The sequence below is a fragment of the Mercenaria mercenaria genome, chromosome 9, assembly GCF_021730395.1.
Source record: "Mercenaria mercenaria strain notata chromosome 9, MADL_Memer_1, whole genome shotgun sequence".
In the NCBI taxonomy this organism is placed as follows: Eukaryota; Metazoa; Mollusca; class Bivalvia; order Venerida; family Veneridae; genus Mercenaria; species Mercenaria mercenaria.
This window is the reverse complement of record NC_069369.1, coordinates 39,445,419-39,467,238: the sequence shown is the minus strand read 5'-3', so window position 1 is coordinate 39,467,238 and position 21,820 is coordinate 39,445,419. Positions and strand designations below refer to the sequence as shown.

The 21,820-nt window shown below is 36.8% G+C and overlaps 1 protein-coding gene across 2 annotated transcripts in view; it reads left to right on the top strand.

Moving 5' to 3' along the window:
• LOC123546927 (copper homeostasis protein cutC homolog) overlaps positions 1–20,790 on the top strand; it is a 34,760-nt gene extending 13,970 nt beyond the window's left edge. The window contains exons 3-8 of one of the 2 annotated variants that reach the window (XM_045333592.2): positions 860–1,028; positions 4,671–4,711; positions 7,821–7,856; positions 9,139–9,272; positions 13,526–13,553; positions 19,941–20,790. In XM_045333592.2, the coding sequence (XP_045189527.2) occupies positions 860–1,028; positions 4,671–4,711; positions 7,821–7,856; positions 9,139–9,272; positions 13,526–13,553; positions 19,941–20,164 (632 nt within the window). In that variant the 3' untranslated portion in view covers positions 20,165–20,790. The remainder of the gene's footprint in view (positions 1–859; positions 1,029–4,670; positions 4,712–7,820; positions 7,857–9,138; positions 9,273–13,525; positions 13,554–19,940) is intronic. The other variant, XM_053551278.1, reaches the window with a different exon arrangement.
• Positions 20,791–21,820: the final 1,030 nt, after the last annotated feature.

The following is a 21,820-nucleotide window of genomic DNA, read 5'->3' as shown; positions in this document are numbered from 1 at the left end:
AAGGTCAAGGTCACAGAGGGCTGAACATAGAAAACTCTTTTCAATCAATAACTTGAGAACCACTTGACCTAGAATATTGAAACTTAATAGGATGATTGGACATGCAGTGTAGATGACCCCTACTGATTTTGGGGTCACTTAATCAAAGGTCAAGGTCACAGGGGCCTGAACATGAAAAACCATTTCCAATTTATAACTTGAGAACCACTAGGCCCAGAATGTTGAAACTTAGTGGGATGTTGGACATGCCTAGGTAGATGATGCCTATTTCAGCCAACCATCGGTGTCTCTTTGACTTTTGCTCCTGTCACATACAGACTTCTTGCCTATACGGCTATGCATTGGGGGAGACATGCGCTTTTCTACAAAAGCCTCTTCTTGTTAAACCTTACTGTCCATGGAAATATCTTAGAATATGAAAATAAGGAAGTTTTGTGGGAAGGGTGTTGTCCACTTACACAAAATTCAGTGGGAGGGATTTTGACCTACACTAGTCTTGTTTTGATTCTTGTATTTGTTCACCCATATCTTTGTACAAAAATTACAAAAACAAAATGTTATTTTGCAGTATAGCCCAGTTTTAACCCTTATCATGCTGAACACAATTGATTCATGCAGTCTGGTCAAGATCTGCACTGTTCGCCATTCAGTCACTTTCTTTTTGGTAAGCACACCTTTTAACAGTTAATGGTACTGTCCAAATTGAAAGATGGACGAGTTCATAATAGAAATATAGCAGGGTAAGGGTAAATTTGATAGTGATTGGTAAAAAAAGAGTTGAAGCAGTGCAAAGTGGATTCACTAGAAAATTATTCCAGCATGAAAGTTAAACTTTTTCTTTCCTCTTATTTACAAATAGGCATGCTGAAGGTTATCAAAAGGTCAGTTAGCATACCTGTGTTTGTGATGATACGACCACGTGGTGGGGACTTCATATATACACCCAAGGAGTTTGATGTGATGTACCAAGATTTATGCATGCTGAAGGAAGCTGGCGCTGACGGATTTGTGTTCGGGATTTTAAATCAGTTGGTAAATTTGAAATATCTAGTTGTAACATTTTAAATATTCTCTGCCCCAGCCTGAAATCATTTGTTCATCAGTAAAATGACTACTGTTCCTCTGGGGGGGTGGGGAGTGAAAATTTTGTCAAATTTGTTGTTGTCCATGTAATTAAATTCTGATAAACAGAACTGATGAAATAATATACAGTCAAACTTGTGCTAGCGACCACCCATGAGTAGCGACCACCTGTTGACAACGACCGGTCCCCGATCCCCTCATAGAAAAATGCTCATAAAAAGACCGTGAATAGCGACCATCTGGCGACCACGACCAGCGACCAGTCTAATTCATTCCCAAGGGTCATATTGGTCCCCCAATAACGACCAAGTTTGACTGTTCTGGCATAATCTAAAATGAAATATAACATTGCATTCTTCGTTTCCAAAATTTAAAGGTATTTCTGTATTTCATTCCAAATGAGTGTAGTCCCATTTCTGAGTACCTTATGATGGTGATGATGTTGGCACGGGTGGTTTTGATTTATAAAAGGAATTAATACATAGAACATAAAGAAAGCAAGTGCTGTAGAAGCTGTAAAAATACTTTTTATCAGCATAATAATGGCTAACTGAGAAGTGACACTTCCCCCCGAATAAAGACCACTTTTGCTTGTTCCGATGAGTGGTCTTTGTTCACAGGTTTGACTGTAATGTTTAAAATTTGAAATCCACAGATTATTGTTCCCTTAGAGTAGCTATTTTACTCAAAATCACAAAATGTTACGCCAGCAAAATTAAATGATTTGATCATGCCACACCAAGCTACAAATGAGTTGTATTTTCAAATTATCTCTTCAATTTCTGGTCACTTCTGTTGTGCAGAAACTCGTGACATATTTTGCTATGCGTGTTTATTGCCAATGCTGATATTTACAAAAGAAAATTCAAATATAAAACTATGAGTTTTTGCCCTGGATTGATATAAGTGCTGGGACAGAGAGAGAAAAGAATATTTGCTAAAATGTAATTTCTTTTGATGTTCAAGCTGTTGTCAGGACTAAACAAGAAGATTCCAATCTTTCTTTGTAAAAAGTTTAATTTCCCAGACAAGCAGTAACTGTTGCCTATCTGTGAACAAGCTGTGTCCTTGAAAACTAATGGAGTAAACCTGTGACTGCTCTGTATCTCTGTCAAAGTCAATCCAGTATGATAAAACCAGGTTTTGTCCAGGAAAAAAATGGTCTCCTTTAGAGATGGTTTTTATATGCCTATTTGAAACACAGGACATGTTACGGGAAAGCCCATGGCAAGCGTGCAAGTGATTTGCATCCACAAGCTTGTTCGGAGCATGTCTCCTTTATGCATGGAGGTATTTTGATGTTAATTGGCACAGATGTTCACCACCATGAGACGGAGTGTCATACGCAAAAACCAGGTCCCTAAGTCTAAAGTCAAGGTCACAGAGGTCAAAGGTCAAATTCAAGAAAGACTTTGTCTGGAGCATTTTTTTCTTCCTCCATGGAGGGATTTTGATGAACTTGGCACATATGTTCACCACCATGAGATGGAGTGCCATTTGCAAGAACCAGGTCCCTAGGTCTAAGATCAAGGTCACACTTAGAGGTCAAAGGTCAGATACAAGAATGACAGCTTTGTCCGGAGCATTTCTTCTTCATGCATGGAGGGGTTTTGATGTAACTTGACACAATTGTTTACCATCATAAGACAGAGTGTCATGCGCAAGAACCAGGTCCCTAGGTCTAAGGTCAAAGGTCGGATACAAGAATGACAACAGGTCAGATACAAGAATGACAACATAACAAGCTTTCGACAGACGTATTTTGTGACTGTGGCACCATTGTTTATTTACAGATTGTAATTAAGTCTCCCCATTTCTTGGGAGACATATTGTCATTGATTTCACTGTCTGTCTGTCTGCCTGTCTTTTTATTCATCCATCTGCTGTCTGTCTGTCTGTCTGCTCCAAATTCACCTGGACGGATTTCATTTAAACTTCTTTGAACTTCCCAGGAGTCCAGTTTATTATTAGTATCAAACCTAGTTGTGCAAATTGTCAAATTATTTTCTTGCAGGTTTATGGCCAATTAAATTAGAAACAAACTTTCTTGCCCACTTTTCATATACTATTTGTGAGACTTAATAATGAATATTTAGCAACAGGTGTAGTTGCATTTGAATGATTTGTCTCTATTTTATAGCCTTTTGATTTTGATATATAAAGTCTGCAGAGCCCAACTCATAATTTCTGTATCACAGTAACAAACCTGTTTTGTATAATTATGTAAACCTTTACTGTCACATTCTGTTTCCTGAAACATCTACCTTCACAAGTTTAGATGCATTTACAAACAAATGTATTTTAATATTAAAAAAAAACACCCATCTTAAACTAATGGCTGTTAGAGGTCTCTGTTCACAGATGTACAGACTGAGGCAGAAATTCAGTTGATACTGTTGTAATAATATGTATGCATTGTAGAACAGGCTGATGTTTACATTCATACACATATAAAATATTTTTCTTTAAATATCCACACAAAAATATTATTTCTTGAAAAGCTGTAGATGATTGTGTCAAAGTCTTGTAAAATATCTATAATATTGTAAATAAACAAACATGTATCATGTATGCAGCATGGTTTAAACTTTCACTGTAAATATTTGCATTATGAAAAAACTTTATATTAAAGACATTTTCTACTTTAATGCCTACTTTACAAGATGCGCCCGAGTGGTTATAGGTCACTGACTTAGAATCACTTACTAATCAATTCTGTGGGTTTGAGACATGTTGGGTTCTCACATGAGGAAGTCATCCGGCTGGTGTGTGAAAGTGGTCTTTCTCCTGCATTAAGGTAGTTCTGCACGTTTGATAAACCGGAAGTGATGGCGTAACGTCATTTATCCGGAAAACGTAGAATAAAGCCTGGATTCGAATTACGGAAATGAAAATCATTTTATGAATTAATGACACCCTGTGAGTAAATTTATTAAAATGGCACTGTTACTATATTTCTAAAGTCAAAATATGATATTAAAACACATGACACGTTAAATAATTCAAAATAATGTCTCAAAATTAGCGTGAAATATTCGGTTCACTTTAAACATGGTCAAATATCTCAAAATTAAGCACACGGACCTGTTAATTTTATTTCACCATATTATAGGCCATATGTTTATTTACAACTGTGAGAAATTTCATTAAAATCTACATTGTAGAAAAATTTCTATTCGCAAAAATATTATGCAAGTTATGATTTTTCCATAGACTCCCATTATGAAAAATTGCATGGGGTCCAAATTTTTCAAATCAGTCCAGAAAAAAATCAAGCACATGACCCTATCCTTTTTATTTGCTGAATTTTCCAGGTATATTCTGAAGTTTTGAAAAATCGGTGTTTAATCAAATTCTACATTGTAGAAAAAATTTCGATCCAAACGTGCAGAACTACCTTAAAGCCGGAAGCAACCATGTGACCTTGGTATGACTGGAAACCAGATAAAACATAACTAATATTGTAATGAGTTAATTGTTTGTAATTATAAAAATGATTAACCTTTAGAGAAAAAACAAAACAACGTTTTATGGCTGTACAACTATATTATTTCAATGGTTTCATCGTTGATCGCCTATTCTTACAGAGATGGTTCAGTGGAACAAGAGATGTGTGAGGAACTCATTGGTAGGAATTTTTTTTTAAAAATTGTTTCTCAATATGTATATGGTGGAAATTTAAAAAATCTTCTTTTGTGAGACTGCTGCCTTGATTTTAAGATATTTTACACAAATGGTCCTTCTATGACCCTCTGATTATTTTGATTTGTCAAAAAAACATGGCCGCCAGAGAGCATGGTTACCTTTCCCTATATGTATGTAGTGGAAACTTTAAAGATTGTTTGACATGTATATATAATACAGGCTAGCATAAAAGAAACCCAACGCTGTACTTGTACCAATTAATTTATAGAAATGCAATTGAAGCCTAGTACAGGTGAGCGCTAGAGGGTCAATGACCCTCTTGTTTCATTCTTTTGATTTAAGATGGTAGACGGTCCTTCGAGTGCAGGAGGTAATGGGTTCGATCCACAGCCACTTCATACCAAAGATGTGAAAAATAGTAGCAGTAGCTCACTTGCTTGGTGATCAGCATTAAAAGAGAAACTGGCCATGCTTCTCTCATACCTTCATGGCAATTAACTCCATCAACAATAATGTCTTGAGATTGATTAACCCTTAGCCTGCTGGCGGCAAGTGATTCTGCCTTTGCGACCAGTGCAGACCAAGATCAGCCTGCACATCCGTGCAGTCTGATCATGGTCTGCACTGTTCGCTATTCAGTCAGTAAATTTTCAGTGAACACCCCTTCAAATGATAAATGGTATTGCCCAAATTGAATAAAAGACCAGTCCATTTTAGAAATTTAGCAGGCTAAGGGTTAATATAAATTGTAGATATTGTGTCAAAATTAACCTAAAACAAATGAGTATAATCCATTGATATTAACCTTCCACAAGAGGCTGTAAGTTATACCAATACAGTGTACAAATAGTCTGTCTACATCTCCAGTAAGCATGGGTAGTAGACTCACTAGCTCAACATACCTGAATTCAAATCTTTTCATCTTTTCTGGTCCTTTGGGATCATGCAGTCCATTCCAATTTACTGTGACAGAATTCCGCTCAAGCCTGTGCCAGAGGGTTTGAACGGTGTTGCACAGTTCAGTTCCTCTCATGAAAGACTGTCAAACGGAGTCTACCAATATTGTGATTGCATTCTGTGCTTCCAAAGGATTTTTGTATATATTTTATTATGCCCCCCTTCGAAGAAGGAGGGGTATATTGTTTTGCAAATGTCGGTCGGTCGGTCGGTCGGAATGTAGACCAATCCGTTTCCGGATGATAACTCAAGAACGCTTGGGCCTAGGATCATGAAATATAATAGGGAGGTTGGTCATCACCAGCAGATGACCCCTATTGATTTGGAGGTCTGTATGTCAAAGGTCAAGGTCACATTGACCCTGAATAGTAAAACGGTTTCCAGATGATAAATCAAGAACACTTGGACCTAGGATCATGAAAGTTGATAGGGAGGTTGGTAATGACCAGCAGATGACCCCTATTGATTTTGAGGTCAGTATGTTAAAGGTCAAGGTCACAGTGACCAGGAGCAGTAAAACAGTTTCCTGATGATAACTCAAGAACACTTAGGCCTAGGATCATGAAAATTAATAGTTAGGTTGGCCATGAACAGCAGATGACCCCTATTGATTTTGAGGTCATTAGGTCAAAGGTCAAGGTCACATTGGCCAGGAACAGTTAAACGGTTTCTGATCTTCTTGTCCAAAACCTTAGGGCCTAGGGCGTTGATATTTGGTATGTAGCAAAATCTATTGGTCCTCTACGAAGATTGTTCAGATTATTTCCCTGGGGTCAAATATGGCCCCACCCCGGGGGTCACATGGTTTATATAGACTTAAATAGGAAAAACTTTAAAAAACCTCTTGTCCAAAACCACAGGGCCTAGGGCTTTGATATTTTGTATATGACATCATCTAGTGGTCCTCTACTAAGATTATTCAAATTATTCCCCTAGGGTCAAATATGGCTCCGCCCTGGGGGTCACATGGTGTACATAGACTCATATAGGGAAAAACATTGAAAATCTTCTTGTCCAAACCACAAACACTATGACTTTGATATTTTGTAATGTAGCATCATTTAGTGGTTTCTATCAAGTTTGTTCAAATTATCCCTCTAGGGTCAAATATGGCCCTGCCCCAGGGGTCATATGGGTCATATAGACCACATGCATAGGTTTGTGTACCGAAAAAAAACTTTGACCTTGTTATTGACCTAGTGACCTACTTTCACATTTCCCAAGCTACAGCCTTCAAATTTGAACCACAAGCATAGTTTTGTGCACTGAAATGAACTTTGATATTGAGATTGACCTAGTGACCTAATTTCACATTTTTGAAGGCACAGGCTTCAAATTTGGACCACTTGCATAGTTTTGTGTTCCGAAATAAAATTTGACCTTGATTTTGACCTAGTGACCTACTTTCATATTTCTCAAGCTACAGCCTTCAAATTTGAACCACATGCATAGTTTTGTGTACCGGAATGAACTTTGATCTTAAGATTGACCTAGTGACCTACTTTCACATTTCTGAAGCTTCAGGCTTCAAATTTGGACCGCATGCATATTTTTGTGTTCTGAATTGAAATTTGACATTGATTTTTACCTATTATCTACTTTCATATTTCTCAAGCTAACAGCCTCCAAATTTGAAGCACATGCATAGTTCTGTATACCATAATGAACTTTGACCTTGAAATTGATCTAGTGACCTGCTTTCACCTTTCTCAAGCCACAGCTTTCAAATTTGGACCACATACACATTGTTTTGTACTGAAATGAAATTTGACCTTTATTTTGACCTTGAGCTAGTCTTGAAATTTGGAACATTCAAAAATGGCTCAGTGGATGGCGCCAAGATCACTCTGTAATCTCCTGTTAGGTTAATAGGTTAAAGGTCAAGGTCAGATTAAACCAGAATGGTAGAACTTTTGTTTACAATGAGCTTATAATTTCTGTTCATTTTGCTGTTACTGAATGCATAAAGGGGGGCATTTTGTGTTCGACGAGCTCTTGTTTACTAGCTAATATGCAGGAATAAATATTAAATGGCAATAGAATATGGCATTTAAGGCGCATATAAGTTACTTGCATAATGGTTCCTATATGTATCGTAGGTTAATATGTGACAAATAAAGTTTTTCTTTTTTCAGACTATGCCAAACCTTTACCATGCACGTTTCATAGAGGTAAGATTCTTACAGTGTTTATTAATCCCCTGCCATGAGTGGTGGGGGGTTATAGGAATGGTCTCCGTCCGTCCTTCCTTCCGTCTGTCCGTAACACTTTCGTGTCCGCTCCATATCTCCTAAATCCCTTGAAGGATTTTCATGAATCTTGTGTCAAATTTTAAGTCAGCCATGCCGGCTCAAGGTCAAGGTCACAACTCGAGGTCAAAGGTTTGAGCTCTGTATCTTCTAAACCCCTTTAGGGATTTTCATGAAACTTGAGTCATAATGATCACCTCATCAAGAACTTATGAGTCAGCCATGTCAACTCAAGGTCAAGGTCACAACTCAAGGTCAAAGGTTTGAGCTCTGTATCTCCTAAACTTCTTGAAGGATTTTCATGAAACTTTGGTCAAATGATCACCTCATCAAGATGATTTGCAGAATTCACGAGTCAGCCATGTCAGTTCAAGGTCAAGGTCACAGCTCAAGGTCAAATGTTTACCCTTTCACTATCCATAACAGTGGCGGGGGATTTAGCTGTCTTTCAGACTGCCTTGTTCTTATAAATATGTCTCCAATATCAATGTCTTAGCTGTATTTGTCATGTAAGTATGTAAATATCAAACGACAGCCCTACACTACAGTATATATGTAAGGGTGACGGCCCTACACTATGGTATATATGTAAGAGTGACAGCGCTACACTACGGTATATATTTAAGATTGACGGCCCTACACTACGGTATATATGTAAGAGTGACGGCCCTACACTACGGTATATATGTAAGAGTGACGGCCCTACACTACGGTATATATTTAAGAGTGACAGCCCTACACTACGGTATATATGTAAGAGTGACGGCCCAACACTACAGTATATAAGTAAGAGTGATGACCCTACACTACGGTATATATGTAAGTGATGGCCCTACACTGCGGTATACATGTAAGAGTGACGGCCCTACACTGCGGTATATATGTAAGAGTGACGGCCCTACACTACGGTATATATGTAAGAGTGATGGCCCTACACTACGGTATATATTAGAGTGACGGCCCTACACTGCGGTATATCTGTAAGAGTGATGGCCCTACACTACGGTATATATGTAAGAGTGATGGCCCTACACTATGGTATATATGTAAGAGTGACGGCCCTACACTACGGTATATATGTAAGAGTGATGGCCCTACACTACGGTATATATGTAAGAGTGATGGCCCTACACTACGGTATATATGTAAGAGTGATGGCCCCACACTATTGTATATATGTAAGTGTGACTTCTTTTTGTTTCAGCTATTGATATGACAAGCAACATCAGTGAAGCATTAGAAAAGGTTATTTCCCTTGGTTTCAAGAGAGTTCTCACAAGTGGAGGTGACTCTTCAGCATTAGAGGGACTTCCAGTCATAACAAGCATGGTCAAACAGGTTTGTCAAGAAAGCAATCTTTGCTCATTTGTCTTTCCAGTTCATCAGTTAGATTCATGTCCATAAGGTCTGCTATGTGATGAAAATTTATTTTGTAAAATTTCAAAATGGAAAGTTTTACAGATTATGCCCCTTTCATACTTATTTTTTTTACAAACTTTGTTTTCTTGACATAATTTGTTATTATATAAGATAATGACTAGAAACTCGCCTAACAATCTCAATAACTCTTATTTGTGTTCTTAACAGAATTATGCCCCTTGGTGTATCTTCCTTTTAAAGTAGAGGTCTCTTATTGAAACATATATTCATTTTACTGTCAAATCACCGAATAGTGGAGCACGCTGTCTTATGGACAGCTCTTGTCTTGTTTTCCTGTTACAAATTTATTGTTAATTCAGCATGAGAGTATATGATTCAGCAATGAAGTTAGTGGGATAAACTTACATAGATCCATGATGATGCAAAATGCAAGAAATTATTGCAAATTCTGTTAATATAAAAGATTTAAAAGTGATTACGTAACATTTATTTTAACTCATATGTTTAAAAGATTATTTGAAGAAAACTCTTTAAGAGTGCTTCCCTGGACAAAGCTGTATTGATAATCGAATAGAAGGGGTCCATCATGTCAACCAGGGACCTACAGAAGAAGCATTAGGCATTTTGATCTTACTCTGTACAGAAGTTTAAACTTGGGATGTCAGTAATTGAAACTAAATGTTTTTTAGCTCACCTGTCACATAGTGACAAGGTGAGCTTTTGTGATCACCCTTCGTCCGTCGTCTGTCGTGTGTGCGTGCGTGCGTCCGTGGGTCAACAATTTCTTGTCTGCACCATAGTGGTTTCATTTATTATTTTATTTTAACCAAACTTAAGTACAACTTGTATCACCATAAGATCTCGGTTCCTTTCTTGAACTGGCCAGATCCCATTATGGGTTCCAGAGTTATGGCCCCTGAAAGGGCCAAAATCAGCTATTTTGACCTTGTCTGCACAATAGCAGCTTTATTTATGATTTGATTTTTACCAAACTGGCACACAACTTGTATCACCATAAGATCTTGGTTCCTTTCTTGAACTGGCCAGATTCCATTATGGGTTCCAGAGTTATGGCCCCTGAAAGGACCAGAATTAGCTATTTTGCCCTTGTCTGCACAATAGCAGCTTCATTTATGATTTGAATTTAATCAAACTTGCACAAAACTTGTGTTGCCATAAGATCTCAGTTCCTTTATTGAACCGGCCAGATCCCCTAATGGGTTCCAGAGTTATGGCCCCTGAAAGGGCCAAAAATAGCTATTTTGACCTTGTCAGCACAATAGCAACTTCATTTATGATTTGATTTTAACCAAATTGCACACAACTTGTATCACCACAAGATCTTGGTTCCTTTCTTAAACTGGACAGATTCCATCATGGGTTCCAGAGTTATGGCCCCTTAAATGTCCAAAATTGGCTGTTTTGGCTTTTGCAGCCATATAGAGACTTCATTTATGGTTTTATTTGATACAAACTTCCAAAATATCTTCAACAACAATAAATCTTGGATTCCATGACAAATCAGATCCATTCGTAGTTTCCAGAATTATTTTATATCTGATTACCTCCCCTGATTGTTGTCAAAATGGATTTATATCAGTAAGTACTTACAGGACTTATTTGAAATTTCATTATTGTCATTAGTTGGACCGAGCCAATCAGGGTAGATAACTATGGACTGATTTTATGTCAAATTACCTCCCTTTATTTTTGAAATTAAAATGGGTATATCTCCGTAACTAATGAAGATACTGATCTGAAATTTCATTTATGTTAACAGATTTATTTGGCAGATCCTTCTTTTGTTAACTTACAATAATTTTCTTTTGAATTACTTCCCTTTTACGTTACTATAAATAGCCTATTTTTAGTAACTTTTTTATTATTAGCTGTAGGGAAAAACCAAGACCACTTTTCTGTGGTACAACATGGATGGTACCGCCAATTTTTAGCTCGACTATTCGAAGAATAGTCTAGCTATTCTACTCACCCTGGCGTCGGCGTCGGCTTCGGCGTCACACCTTGGTTAAGTTTTTGCATGCAAGTACATACAGCTATCATTTAAAGGCATATAGCTTTGAAACTTATTTATTCTTTTTCTAGGTCAATTACCAACCTCACTGGGTCAAGTTCCATAACTCTAACGTGTATTTTGAGCAAATTATGCCCCCTTTTGGACTTAGAATATTCTGGTTAAAGTTTTACATGCAAGTTACTATCTCCAAAACTAATGCAGATATTGAATTGAAACTTCACATGTGTCTTCGGGGTTATAAAACTAGTTGATAGCACCAAGTCCCATAACTCTGACCTTCATTTTGGCCAAATTATGCCCCCTTTTGTACTTAGAAAATTTTGGTTAAAGTTTTGCGTGCAAGTACATACAGCTATTACTAAAAGGCATATTGATTTGAAACTTATTTTTTCTTTTTCTAGATCAATTACCTACCTCACTGGGTCAAGTCCCATAACTCTGACATGTATTTTGAGCAAATTATGCCCCCTTTTGGACTTAGAAAATCCTGGTTAAAGTTTTACATGCAAGTTACTATCTCCAAAACTAATGCAGATATTAAATTGAAACTTCACATGTGTCTTCCGGGTTATAAAACTAGTTGATAGAATCAAGTCCCATAACTCTGACCTGTATTTTGGGCAAATTATGCCCCCTTTTGGACTTAGAAAATCCTGGTTAAAGTTTTGCGTGCAAGTACATACAGCTATTACCAAAAGGCATATAGCTTTGAAACTTATTTATTCTTTTTCTAGGTCAGTTACCAACCTCACTGGGTCAAGTTCCATAACTCTTAACATGTATTTTGAGCAAATTATGCCCCCTTTTGGACTTAGAAAATTCTGGTTAAAGTTTTACATGCAAGTTACTATCTCCAAAACTAATGCAGATATGGAATTGAAACTTAACATGTTTCTTTGGGGTTATTAAACTAGTTGATAGCATCAAGTCCTATAACTCTGATATGCATTTTGGTCAAATTATGTCCCATTTCAAACTTAAAACTCTTTTGATATTTAACATTTTGGGTAATAATTTCCTGCTTCTGTGAAATATTTCGAATAGTCGAGCTTGGCTGTCTTACGGACAGCTCTTGTTAGGTGTATTTTGACATATCTGTACCTTGTAAGAATTTTGTTTTTCATTTTGGTTAAATTTCTTTCCTTTGTTGTTCCTGTCCTTTGGACTTAGATATTTTTTCTGAGGACCTTCTTGTCCTCAAGTGCAATGATAACAGGTGAGCGATATAGGGCCATCATGGCCCTCTTGTTTATTATGGCATTTGCGTCTGTCAGTCTGCTGTTTGTCCCATCATACTTTGTGTGGAGAGCATAACTCGGTAAGCATTCAAGATACCGGTATTGGCTTTAAACTTGGTATATGGATGGGTGGCATTGAGACAATGAGCAGATTGAATGAACCAGGTCTGTAGGTTAAAGGTCAATGTCACATGATCTTAAAGGTCAAATTTTTCCTTCAATTTTCATATCCAGAGCAGAATTTAATAACCATTTAAGATACGGCTTCAGTGTTGGTCTTTGGGCAGGTGGCCATAAGATAAATTGCTTAGTGTATAAGGCAGGTCTGTAAGTGGAAGGTCAAGGTCACAGCAAGATCAAATCTGTCTGTTATATTATGTCCAGAGCATAAACTCAAATTTGGCATAAGGGTTACTAAGGCGACCATAAGATGATTTTAGGAGTAAAACAAATGTTTAGACATAGAAATATGCTCCTGTAACAAAGTTTTGCTATAATTGAGTTTGTTATTTCATATAAATGATACAGGATAAAAGTACGAGCAGAAAAATGAGCTTTTTATTAACAGAGATTTCCTTATAACCACATTTGCTATAAGTGAGTTTTAACATTTAAATATTCAAGCCGATACCCTTACTAATACCAGATTTGTACCTATATCAGTTTAAATCAAAATTAATGAGCTCCTCAGGCATCTTGAATAAAAAAATATTTGTGCCAGAATTTAAAATGTCCACTGCAGTAAGAACACTGAATATACTTACAGTATTAGAAGTGTTGTGACAAAATAGTCATCTGTCAGTAGAGAAATAGATGCAGTATATTTTTCAGAACATTTAAACATTAACCAGTTGTCAAAATAATAGAATATTGACATCACAAATTTTAACCCAAAATCTCTTACCATTTCATCTCATTGTGATAATTTTTTGTTCCAGGCAGCAGAACGGATTGTAATAATGCCAGGTAAGACAAGATACAGCTTGAGAAATGTTGAACTGTATCCTTTCCTGTAAGGAGACCCTAGTCTCCATAAATCATTATGTAGAATTCTGGTAAAGTTTTTCTCTTGTTGATTTTAGACTAGTCATAAAATGAAACAAGTCAGTTAAAACTTACATGGTAGATTTTCTAAGATTTTTCAACATTATATTAGCTTGACAATGTGAATTTTTTCATTTAGTAGAGCTTTTTATTGTCACCCTTTGGTCTTTTGTCTATGTCATAAAGTTTTTCAAGCGCATGTTCCTCAAACACTTCTCGGCAAAATGCATGTTATACATGTTTTGAAATCATGAGGTGACCTCAGGGAACAAGTAACATAACTCTTACTTGTATTTTGTCAAAATTATGCCCCATTTTAACCTAGAAACTTTGCGGAGGTATTGCATGTATTTGTTAGCATGGTTCTCAGAAACTCATCACACAAGTCTTTAGCATCAAGAAGTGATCTCACAGAGCAGGTTTTATAACTCTGGTTTACATTTTGTCAAATTTTCATCACTTCTTAACATAGTAATTTTCTGAAAATTTTGTATATTAGTCTTTTGCTTAGAAACTACTGGACCATTATGTTTTCAAACAGTACACACGTCTTAAGTATCTGGAGTTGACCACACTTGACCAAAACTATGCCCCTCTTTTGCTCAGAAATTTTGGTGTAAATTTGGCATGTAATCAGAACTGTTGTACTGAATGCTTACAGTTTTAGCAAGGTTCTATATGTATGGCGTAAAATTTACAAATAATGCCCTCTTTTTTAACCTGAAAAGTTTTAATAAGGCTCTTCAGTGCACCTGAGCATGAATAGCTTATGGTGAGCTTTTTGGATCAGTGGGTGATTTTTTGTCTTTCCGTCCATCTGCCTGTAATCTATCTATTGTCCACAATTTCTTAAAGAACATCTTCTCCTAATTCACCTTGTCAATTTCAATCAAATATTTCAGGAATGTTTCTTGGATGGTCCCCATTCAGATTCTTTCAAATCTAGGTTATCCATGCTGACTTCTTCTCAGAAACCTTTGGCCCAATATTGAAATGTTCCTTTGATGACCCTCTTCCAGAACCCTTCAAACCTGTTCTGTGAAAAAACATGGCTGCCACAAAAAGTTATTGTTCTTGACTGTGAAAAATACACACAAAGTGCTTTAAAATTTGTGTTGCTTATATCTTAAAAATATTTCGCCTAGAGTCATGACATCATGCAGGAATATTATCCAACATGTGAGTTTGTGCACCTGAGTTTTTTTGGGGGTGGTTAACTTCACTTCTAAGACCCATGACTTAGTCAAAAATTGAAAGTTTTTGTCCCATGTTTCTCAAAATGTACTTGATGTAGAGTCATAAAACAGAGGATTGTAATATAGCATGTGAAGTTGTGCACCTATAATGTTCTCTTTGGGATTTCACTCAGCTACATAACAGTTATGATTCTTCACTTAGTGAAAAATACACATAAAGTATGTGCTTTAATTTTTGTGTTGCATTTATTGTAAAATGTATTTCACCTAGAGTCATGAAGCTATATACATTGACAGGAGTAGGCGGGTACTTGTGTAGTATGGACACACATCTAGTTTCCTATATATTTGACATGAAAAATACATGGATATAACAAACTCTACATGTATCATATTGTTATATGAGCCATGCCATGGGCAAACCAACATAGTGGGTTTGCGACCAGCATGGATCCAGACCAGCCTGCGCATCCGCGCAGTCTGGTCAGGATCCATGCTGTTTGCTATTAGTTTCTCTAATTCCATTAGGTTTGAAAGCGAACAGCATGGATCCTGAACAGACTGCGCGGATGCGCAGGCTGGTCTGGATCCATGCAGGTCGCAAACCCACTATGTTGGTTTTCTCATGGCGCGGCTCATATTTATCTTGCATTACTTGGATGAAACTAGATACAGAATAAAACACTTTCCAGTTTCCTGCCATTGACAATAATATTCAGATACAATCAAACATTTTAAGCACAATTTATGTTTAACAAAATACCAAGAATTCAACAAAATAAGGTACTAAGTACAAAATTTCCTTATAAATCCCCCGCTACGAGTGGTTGTAGGATTGGTCTCTATCCGTCTGTCCATCCATCCGTGTCCTTCTGTAACATATTGTATCTCCTAAACCCCTTGAAGGATTTTCATGAAACTTTGGTCAAATGATCACCTCATCAAGATGATGTGGAGAACTCATGAGTCAGTCATGTCGGCTCAAGGTCAAGGTCACAACTCAGTGTCAAAGGTTTGAGCCTTCCATTTTGTGTCCCCTCTGTATCTCATAAACCCCTTGGAAGATTTTAATGAAACTTGGGTCAAATGATATTCTTATCAAGACAATGTGCAGAACTCATGCAGAACTCATGAGTCAGCCATATTGACTCAAGGTCAAGGTCACAAGTCAAGGTCAAAGGTTTGAACTTGCCATTTTGTGTCTGCTCTGTATCTTCTAAATCCCTTGAAGGATTTTCAAATTCATTGATGTTGTCATACATGGACTATATAAAATATACTTAAAAATGTCAGTGCTTCCACCCAATACCATCACCCCTTTCACTATCCATAACAACGGCTGGGGAAATAGCTGTCTTTCAGACTGCCTTGTTTTATTACAAAATGATACCTAGTAACAACTTAAGGTAACTTTTGTACATGCACACTTAGGAGGAAAAATTGATGCATATCGATGAAAATATTTTTTATAAAGATTATGAAGACTGCATTGCTAGAAGAAACAGATATAAATCAAGCTGTTACAGAATGCATATTTGATTTGACAAATACACTCTTAGTGAGATGAGACTCAGAATGTGTGTTTGTTCAATTGCTGTTTTAAAAAAAAAAATTCAACAGTATCTGAGTTATGTTATGGCAGTCATTAGACCTTACTTATATCTGTATTCTTGTTCTTCTCAGGGGCCTCCGTGACCGAGTGGTTAAGGTCGCTGACTTAAAATCACTTGCTCCTCATTGATGTGGGTTCAAGCCTCACTCGGGGCATTGAATTCTTCTTGTGAGGAAGCCATCCAGCTGGCTTACGGAAGGTCAGTGGTTCAACCATGGTGCCCACTTGTGATAAAATAATGCACGGAGTGGCACCTGGGGTCTTCCTCCACCATAAAAGCTGGAAGGTTGCCATATGACCTATAATTGTGTCAGTGCGACATTAAACCAAACAAAATAAAATAAATAAATAAATGTTCTTCTCAAGCAATGGACAACATCCAGACATGAATAGGATGGTAATAAGACAAATACACAAATGGTTTCAGATAAATAATAACTGAAAATATGAACTTAAGACTGAAGAAGACTTGATTAATAACTGAAGAATGCTTTGGACTAGGACTGTCAAATGTCATAAGATGGTTGCCTGTAAATGCCCCCTACTGTGTTGAGGGTCATTAGTTCAAAAGTCACAATGACCTTGAGGTGAAAATTATTTCTTACCAATAACTGTAGAATGCTCGAGTCTTAGGCAGTCAAATACCATAGCATGATTGTCTTTGGTCAATAAAAGATTTTGAAGTAATAAAGTCATAGGTGAAGTCACAATCTACTTCAGAATTCATATCGCCATGACATAGCCATTTATGCCAAAATCAGAAAGTGGTTGTTTTGGCCAAAACCACTAAGTTTCTTATCTACGAAATGCAAGAACTTCTTTGTTGTGCCTGAAAGTTGCTCGAGAATAAGATATAGTGTTTGTAGCTCAACTTTTTTATGAAAAATAGTTATTGTCATCACTTGGTCAGCGTCGGCATTGCCTGGTTAAGTTTTATGTTTAGGTCAGCTTTTCTCCTAAATTATCAAAGCTATTGCTTTAAAACTTGCAACACTTGTTCACCATCATAGCTGATTCTGTACATCAAGAAACATAACTCCATCCTTCTTTCTGCAAGAATTATAGCCCCTTTTGGACTTAGAAAATACCAGATTTCTTGGTTAAATTTTGCATTTAGGTCAACTTTTCTCCTTAATGGTCACAGCGATTGCTTTAAAACTTGGAGCAGTTATTCGCCAAAGGCTCAGGGTGAGCAATTGTGTTTGCTCACCGTCCGGCATCCACCACTTTCCTTAAAACAACATATCCTTCTAAACCACCAAGCCAATTTTGATGAAACTTCAAAGAGATGATTCTTGGATGGTCTTCTTTAAAAATTGTTCAAAGAATTGAATTCCATACAGAACTCTGGTTGCCATGGCAACCAAAAGGAAAAACTTCAAAAATCAAAACCACAAGGCCTAGGGCTTTGATATTTGGTATGTAGCATCATCTAGTGGGCCTCTACCATGATTGTTCAAATTATCCCCCTAGGATCAAATATGGCCCCACCCTTGGGGGTCACATGGTTTCTATAGACTTATATAGGGAAAAACTTTGAAAATCTTCTTGCCCAAAACCATAAGGCCTAGTGCTTTGATATTTAGTATGTAGCATCATCTAGTGTGCCTCTACCAAGATTGTTCAAATTATCCCCCTAGGATATAATATGGCCCCGCCCTGGGGGTCACATTGTTTCTATAGACTTGTTTAGGGAAAAACTTTGAAAATCTTTTTGTCAAAAACAAAAGGGCCTAGGGCTTTGATATTTGGTATGTAGCATTATATAGTGGGCCTCTACCAAGATTGTTCAAAGATCCCCCTAGGGTGAAATATGGCCCTGCCTAGGGGGGTCACATGATTTATATAGACTTGTATAGGAAAAAACTGTAAAAGTCTTCTTGTCTGAAACCACAAGACCTAGGCTTTTGATATTTGGTATAGAGCATTGCCTTATGCTTCTCTACCAAGATTATTCAAATTATTATCCTGGGGTGAAAAGAGGCCCTGCCACGGGGGTCCCTAGTTTTAAATAGACATATATAGGAAAAAACTTTAAAAATCTTCTTGTCTGAAATTGCAAGGCATAGGCTTTTGATATTAGGTATGTTGCATTGCATAGTGGTCCTCTACCAAGATTATTCAAATTATGCCCTAGAGTTGAAAAGAGGCCCCACCCAGGGGGTCCCAAGTTTTACATAGACTTACATAGGAAGACTTCAAAAATCTTCTTGGTATGTTGCATTGACTGGTGGTCTATTACCAAAATTGTTTAAATTATGCCCCTGGGGTGAAAGAGGCCCTGCCCTGGGGGTCCCAAGTTTTACATAGACTTATGTAGGAATAACTTTAAAAATATTCTTGTCTGAAAGTTCAAGGCCTATGCCTTTTATACTTTGTTTGTATCATTGCCTAGTTGATCTCTAACAAGAGTTTTCGAATTATGCCCCTGGGGTGAAAAGAGGCCCCGCCCCAGGAGTCACTTGATATATGAGTTATATAGGAAAAATACTTCAAAAATTATCAGATAATATTTCCTAGACTGTTTAATTATATTTACTGGATGACCCCAGTGATAAGGTGTCACCTGACAGTGACCTTGACCTACTGATCTACTTTCTTGTTTTTTAAGATGCAGCCTTGAAATTTGGATGACATGTACAGTTTTGCACATGGATTTTAAAACTGACTTTCAGTGACCATGAATATGACCTATGACCTACTGACGTACTTTCTTGTTTTTTAAGCTTTAGCAAAGAAATTTGTTCAAGCAAGCAATTTAACTCGGGTGAGCAATATAGGGTCATCATGGCCCTCTTGTTCTGTAGAGTTATGGCCCTTGATTTGTCAAATTTATGTTTTAGCCTTTTCTCTTGTATGATAGCACAGATTTACACTAAAGCTTACAGGAATGATCAGTGCCAAGTCGCATTATGTATATTATTGTCATGTTCCAGTTCAGTGATTTCATGGAAATTATTACCCTTTATTTGTCAAACTTTATATTTTGGGAACTTCTCTTAGAACACTAAGCAGATTTTCACCAAACCTTATAGGATTTACCAGTGCCAAGCCTAGTTATATTTTTCATGGGCATTTTCCAGTTCAGTGATTTTCAGCAGTTATGGCCCTTGATTTGTCATACTTCAACGATCATCACGAGTGATTAGTGTGAAATGTTTGTGGATATTATCGCCATGTTCAAATTAGATAATTTTCAGTGGAGTCATATCCCTCAATTTTTTTAGTACTTTTATTTGTGCTAGTTCTCCTATACTACTGAGTGAAATTCCATCAAACTTCTCAGGAGTTACTGCTGCCAAGCCTATATAGGTATCATATAAATGTTATGGTTCAGTGATTTTTCACTGAAGATACGGCTCTTCATCATGTGGCATTTTACAATTTTTGCATGGTAAGTGGTGGGAGGTTTTTCGTGGAAAGCAAACTCTAGTTATCTAAGTGAAATAGCAAAAGATATGAATTTATTTCATCAGAAAGTATCTGTATCTTACATTTCAGGTGGAGGAATAAATGAAAAAAACCTTCAGAGAATTTTACAACAAAGTGGTGCTAAAGAATTTCACTGCTCAGCTCGATCTAGTGTTTCATCTCATATGACTTTTAAGAAAGAGGGAATTTCCATGGGAGCAGCCTTGACACCACCAGAATTTAGTGTCAAGGTCACAGATGAAAGAAAAGTGAAAAGCTTGGTCACAATGGCTTCAGATCTCTGGGGCACTTAAAATTCTGTAAAGACATAAATTTTTACATTAAGAAAATGACTGCCATATTGAGTTTATAGACAACAAATAAATAGCATCTATGAGTCAGTGTTTATACATATCGTGTAGACTTAAGTGTAACATATTTTATAGATTTATTGTATCATCTTGATCACTTGTATCTGAGGAAATTTAATATTCAACTGTTCTTAACACTTGGCCTTACAAGGATATGCCTCAAGATGTTTTTTTCAAGCTTTAGAAGTAAGTAAGAAATATCAATATTTAGTAGCTTCTATGTTGTTTTTATACTGTATAGACTGGATTATATTCAGAAAGGTTTTATGTTTTGCTACTATTCATGTTCAGAGTGACTAATAACTCAAAACTCTGGTGAGTATTAACTCTTACCCTGCTAAATTTTTAAAATGAACTTGACCATCTTTCAGTTTAGACAGTACCATTAACTGTAAAAAAAGGATTTTTACAAAAAAAGATACTGACTGAATGGTAAACTGTGCAGATCTTGATCAGACTGCACAGATGTGCAGGCTGAACAAGATCTTCCCTGGTCGCAAAGGCAAAATCAATCATGTCCAGCTTGATCAGGGTTAAGAAACGTTATTGTTTGCATTGCATTCACTTGTTTTTGCCATTGCTGGATAAAGTCCTCTTGCAAGGCTATATAATTATGCTGAAATTTATGAATGAATGGGTAAATTCGTATGCTACTTTAATAAAAATGTGCTTAAAAAAGCATTTGTTTTGTTTTATTTCTTCTATTAATTAAAGAATATGGTATGCAAGAAAAAGAATTTATCACAAGTTTAAGGTGCGGATGGAATATAACTGTTCTGCAGTAACTAGCAAGAGCCTTGTTACCACCTAGACAGTTACGCTGGAGCCAGATGTTTCCATCCACACCTTCAACCAGTGAAAGATTTCTTCTATTCCAGAAGTACAGACAGAGACTTAAATGCGAAATCTCAGTAGGGCGAATAAGTCTACTTCCTATGAAATTGGGAAATAAAAGAGGCTTGAATATTACCAAATATTATTTTTTAGCTCACCTGAGCACAAAGAGCTCAAGGTGAGTTTTTGTGATTGCCCTGTGTCCGTTGTCAACAATTTGACTGTTAACACTCTAGAGGTCACATTTTTGATCCAATCTTAATGAAACGTGGTCAGAATGTTACCCTCAATAAAATCTTGGACGAGTTCGATATTGGGTCATCTGGAGTCAAAACCTAGGTCACCAGGTCAAATCAATAGAAAAGCTTGTTAACACTCTAGAGGCCACATTTATGACAGTATCTCTATGAAACTTGGTCAGAATGTTAATCTTGATGATTTTTAGGTCCGTTCTAAGTCTAGGTCATGTGGGGTCAAAAACTAGGTCACCAGGTCAAAAAATCAAAGGAAAGCTTCTAAAGGCCACAGTTGTATTGTATCTTCATGAAACATAGTCAGAATGTTAATCTTGATGATCTTTAGGTCAAGTTCCAATCTGGGTCAGGTAGGGTCAAAAACTAGGTCATCAGGTCAAATCAAAGGAAAAGCTAGTTAACACTCTAGAGGCCACATTTATGACCATATCTTAATGAAACTTGGTCAGAATGTTAATCTTGATGATCTTTAGGTCAGGTTCAAAACTGGGTCAGGTGGGGTCACCAGGTC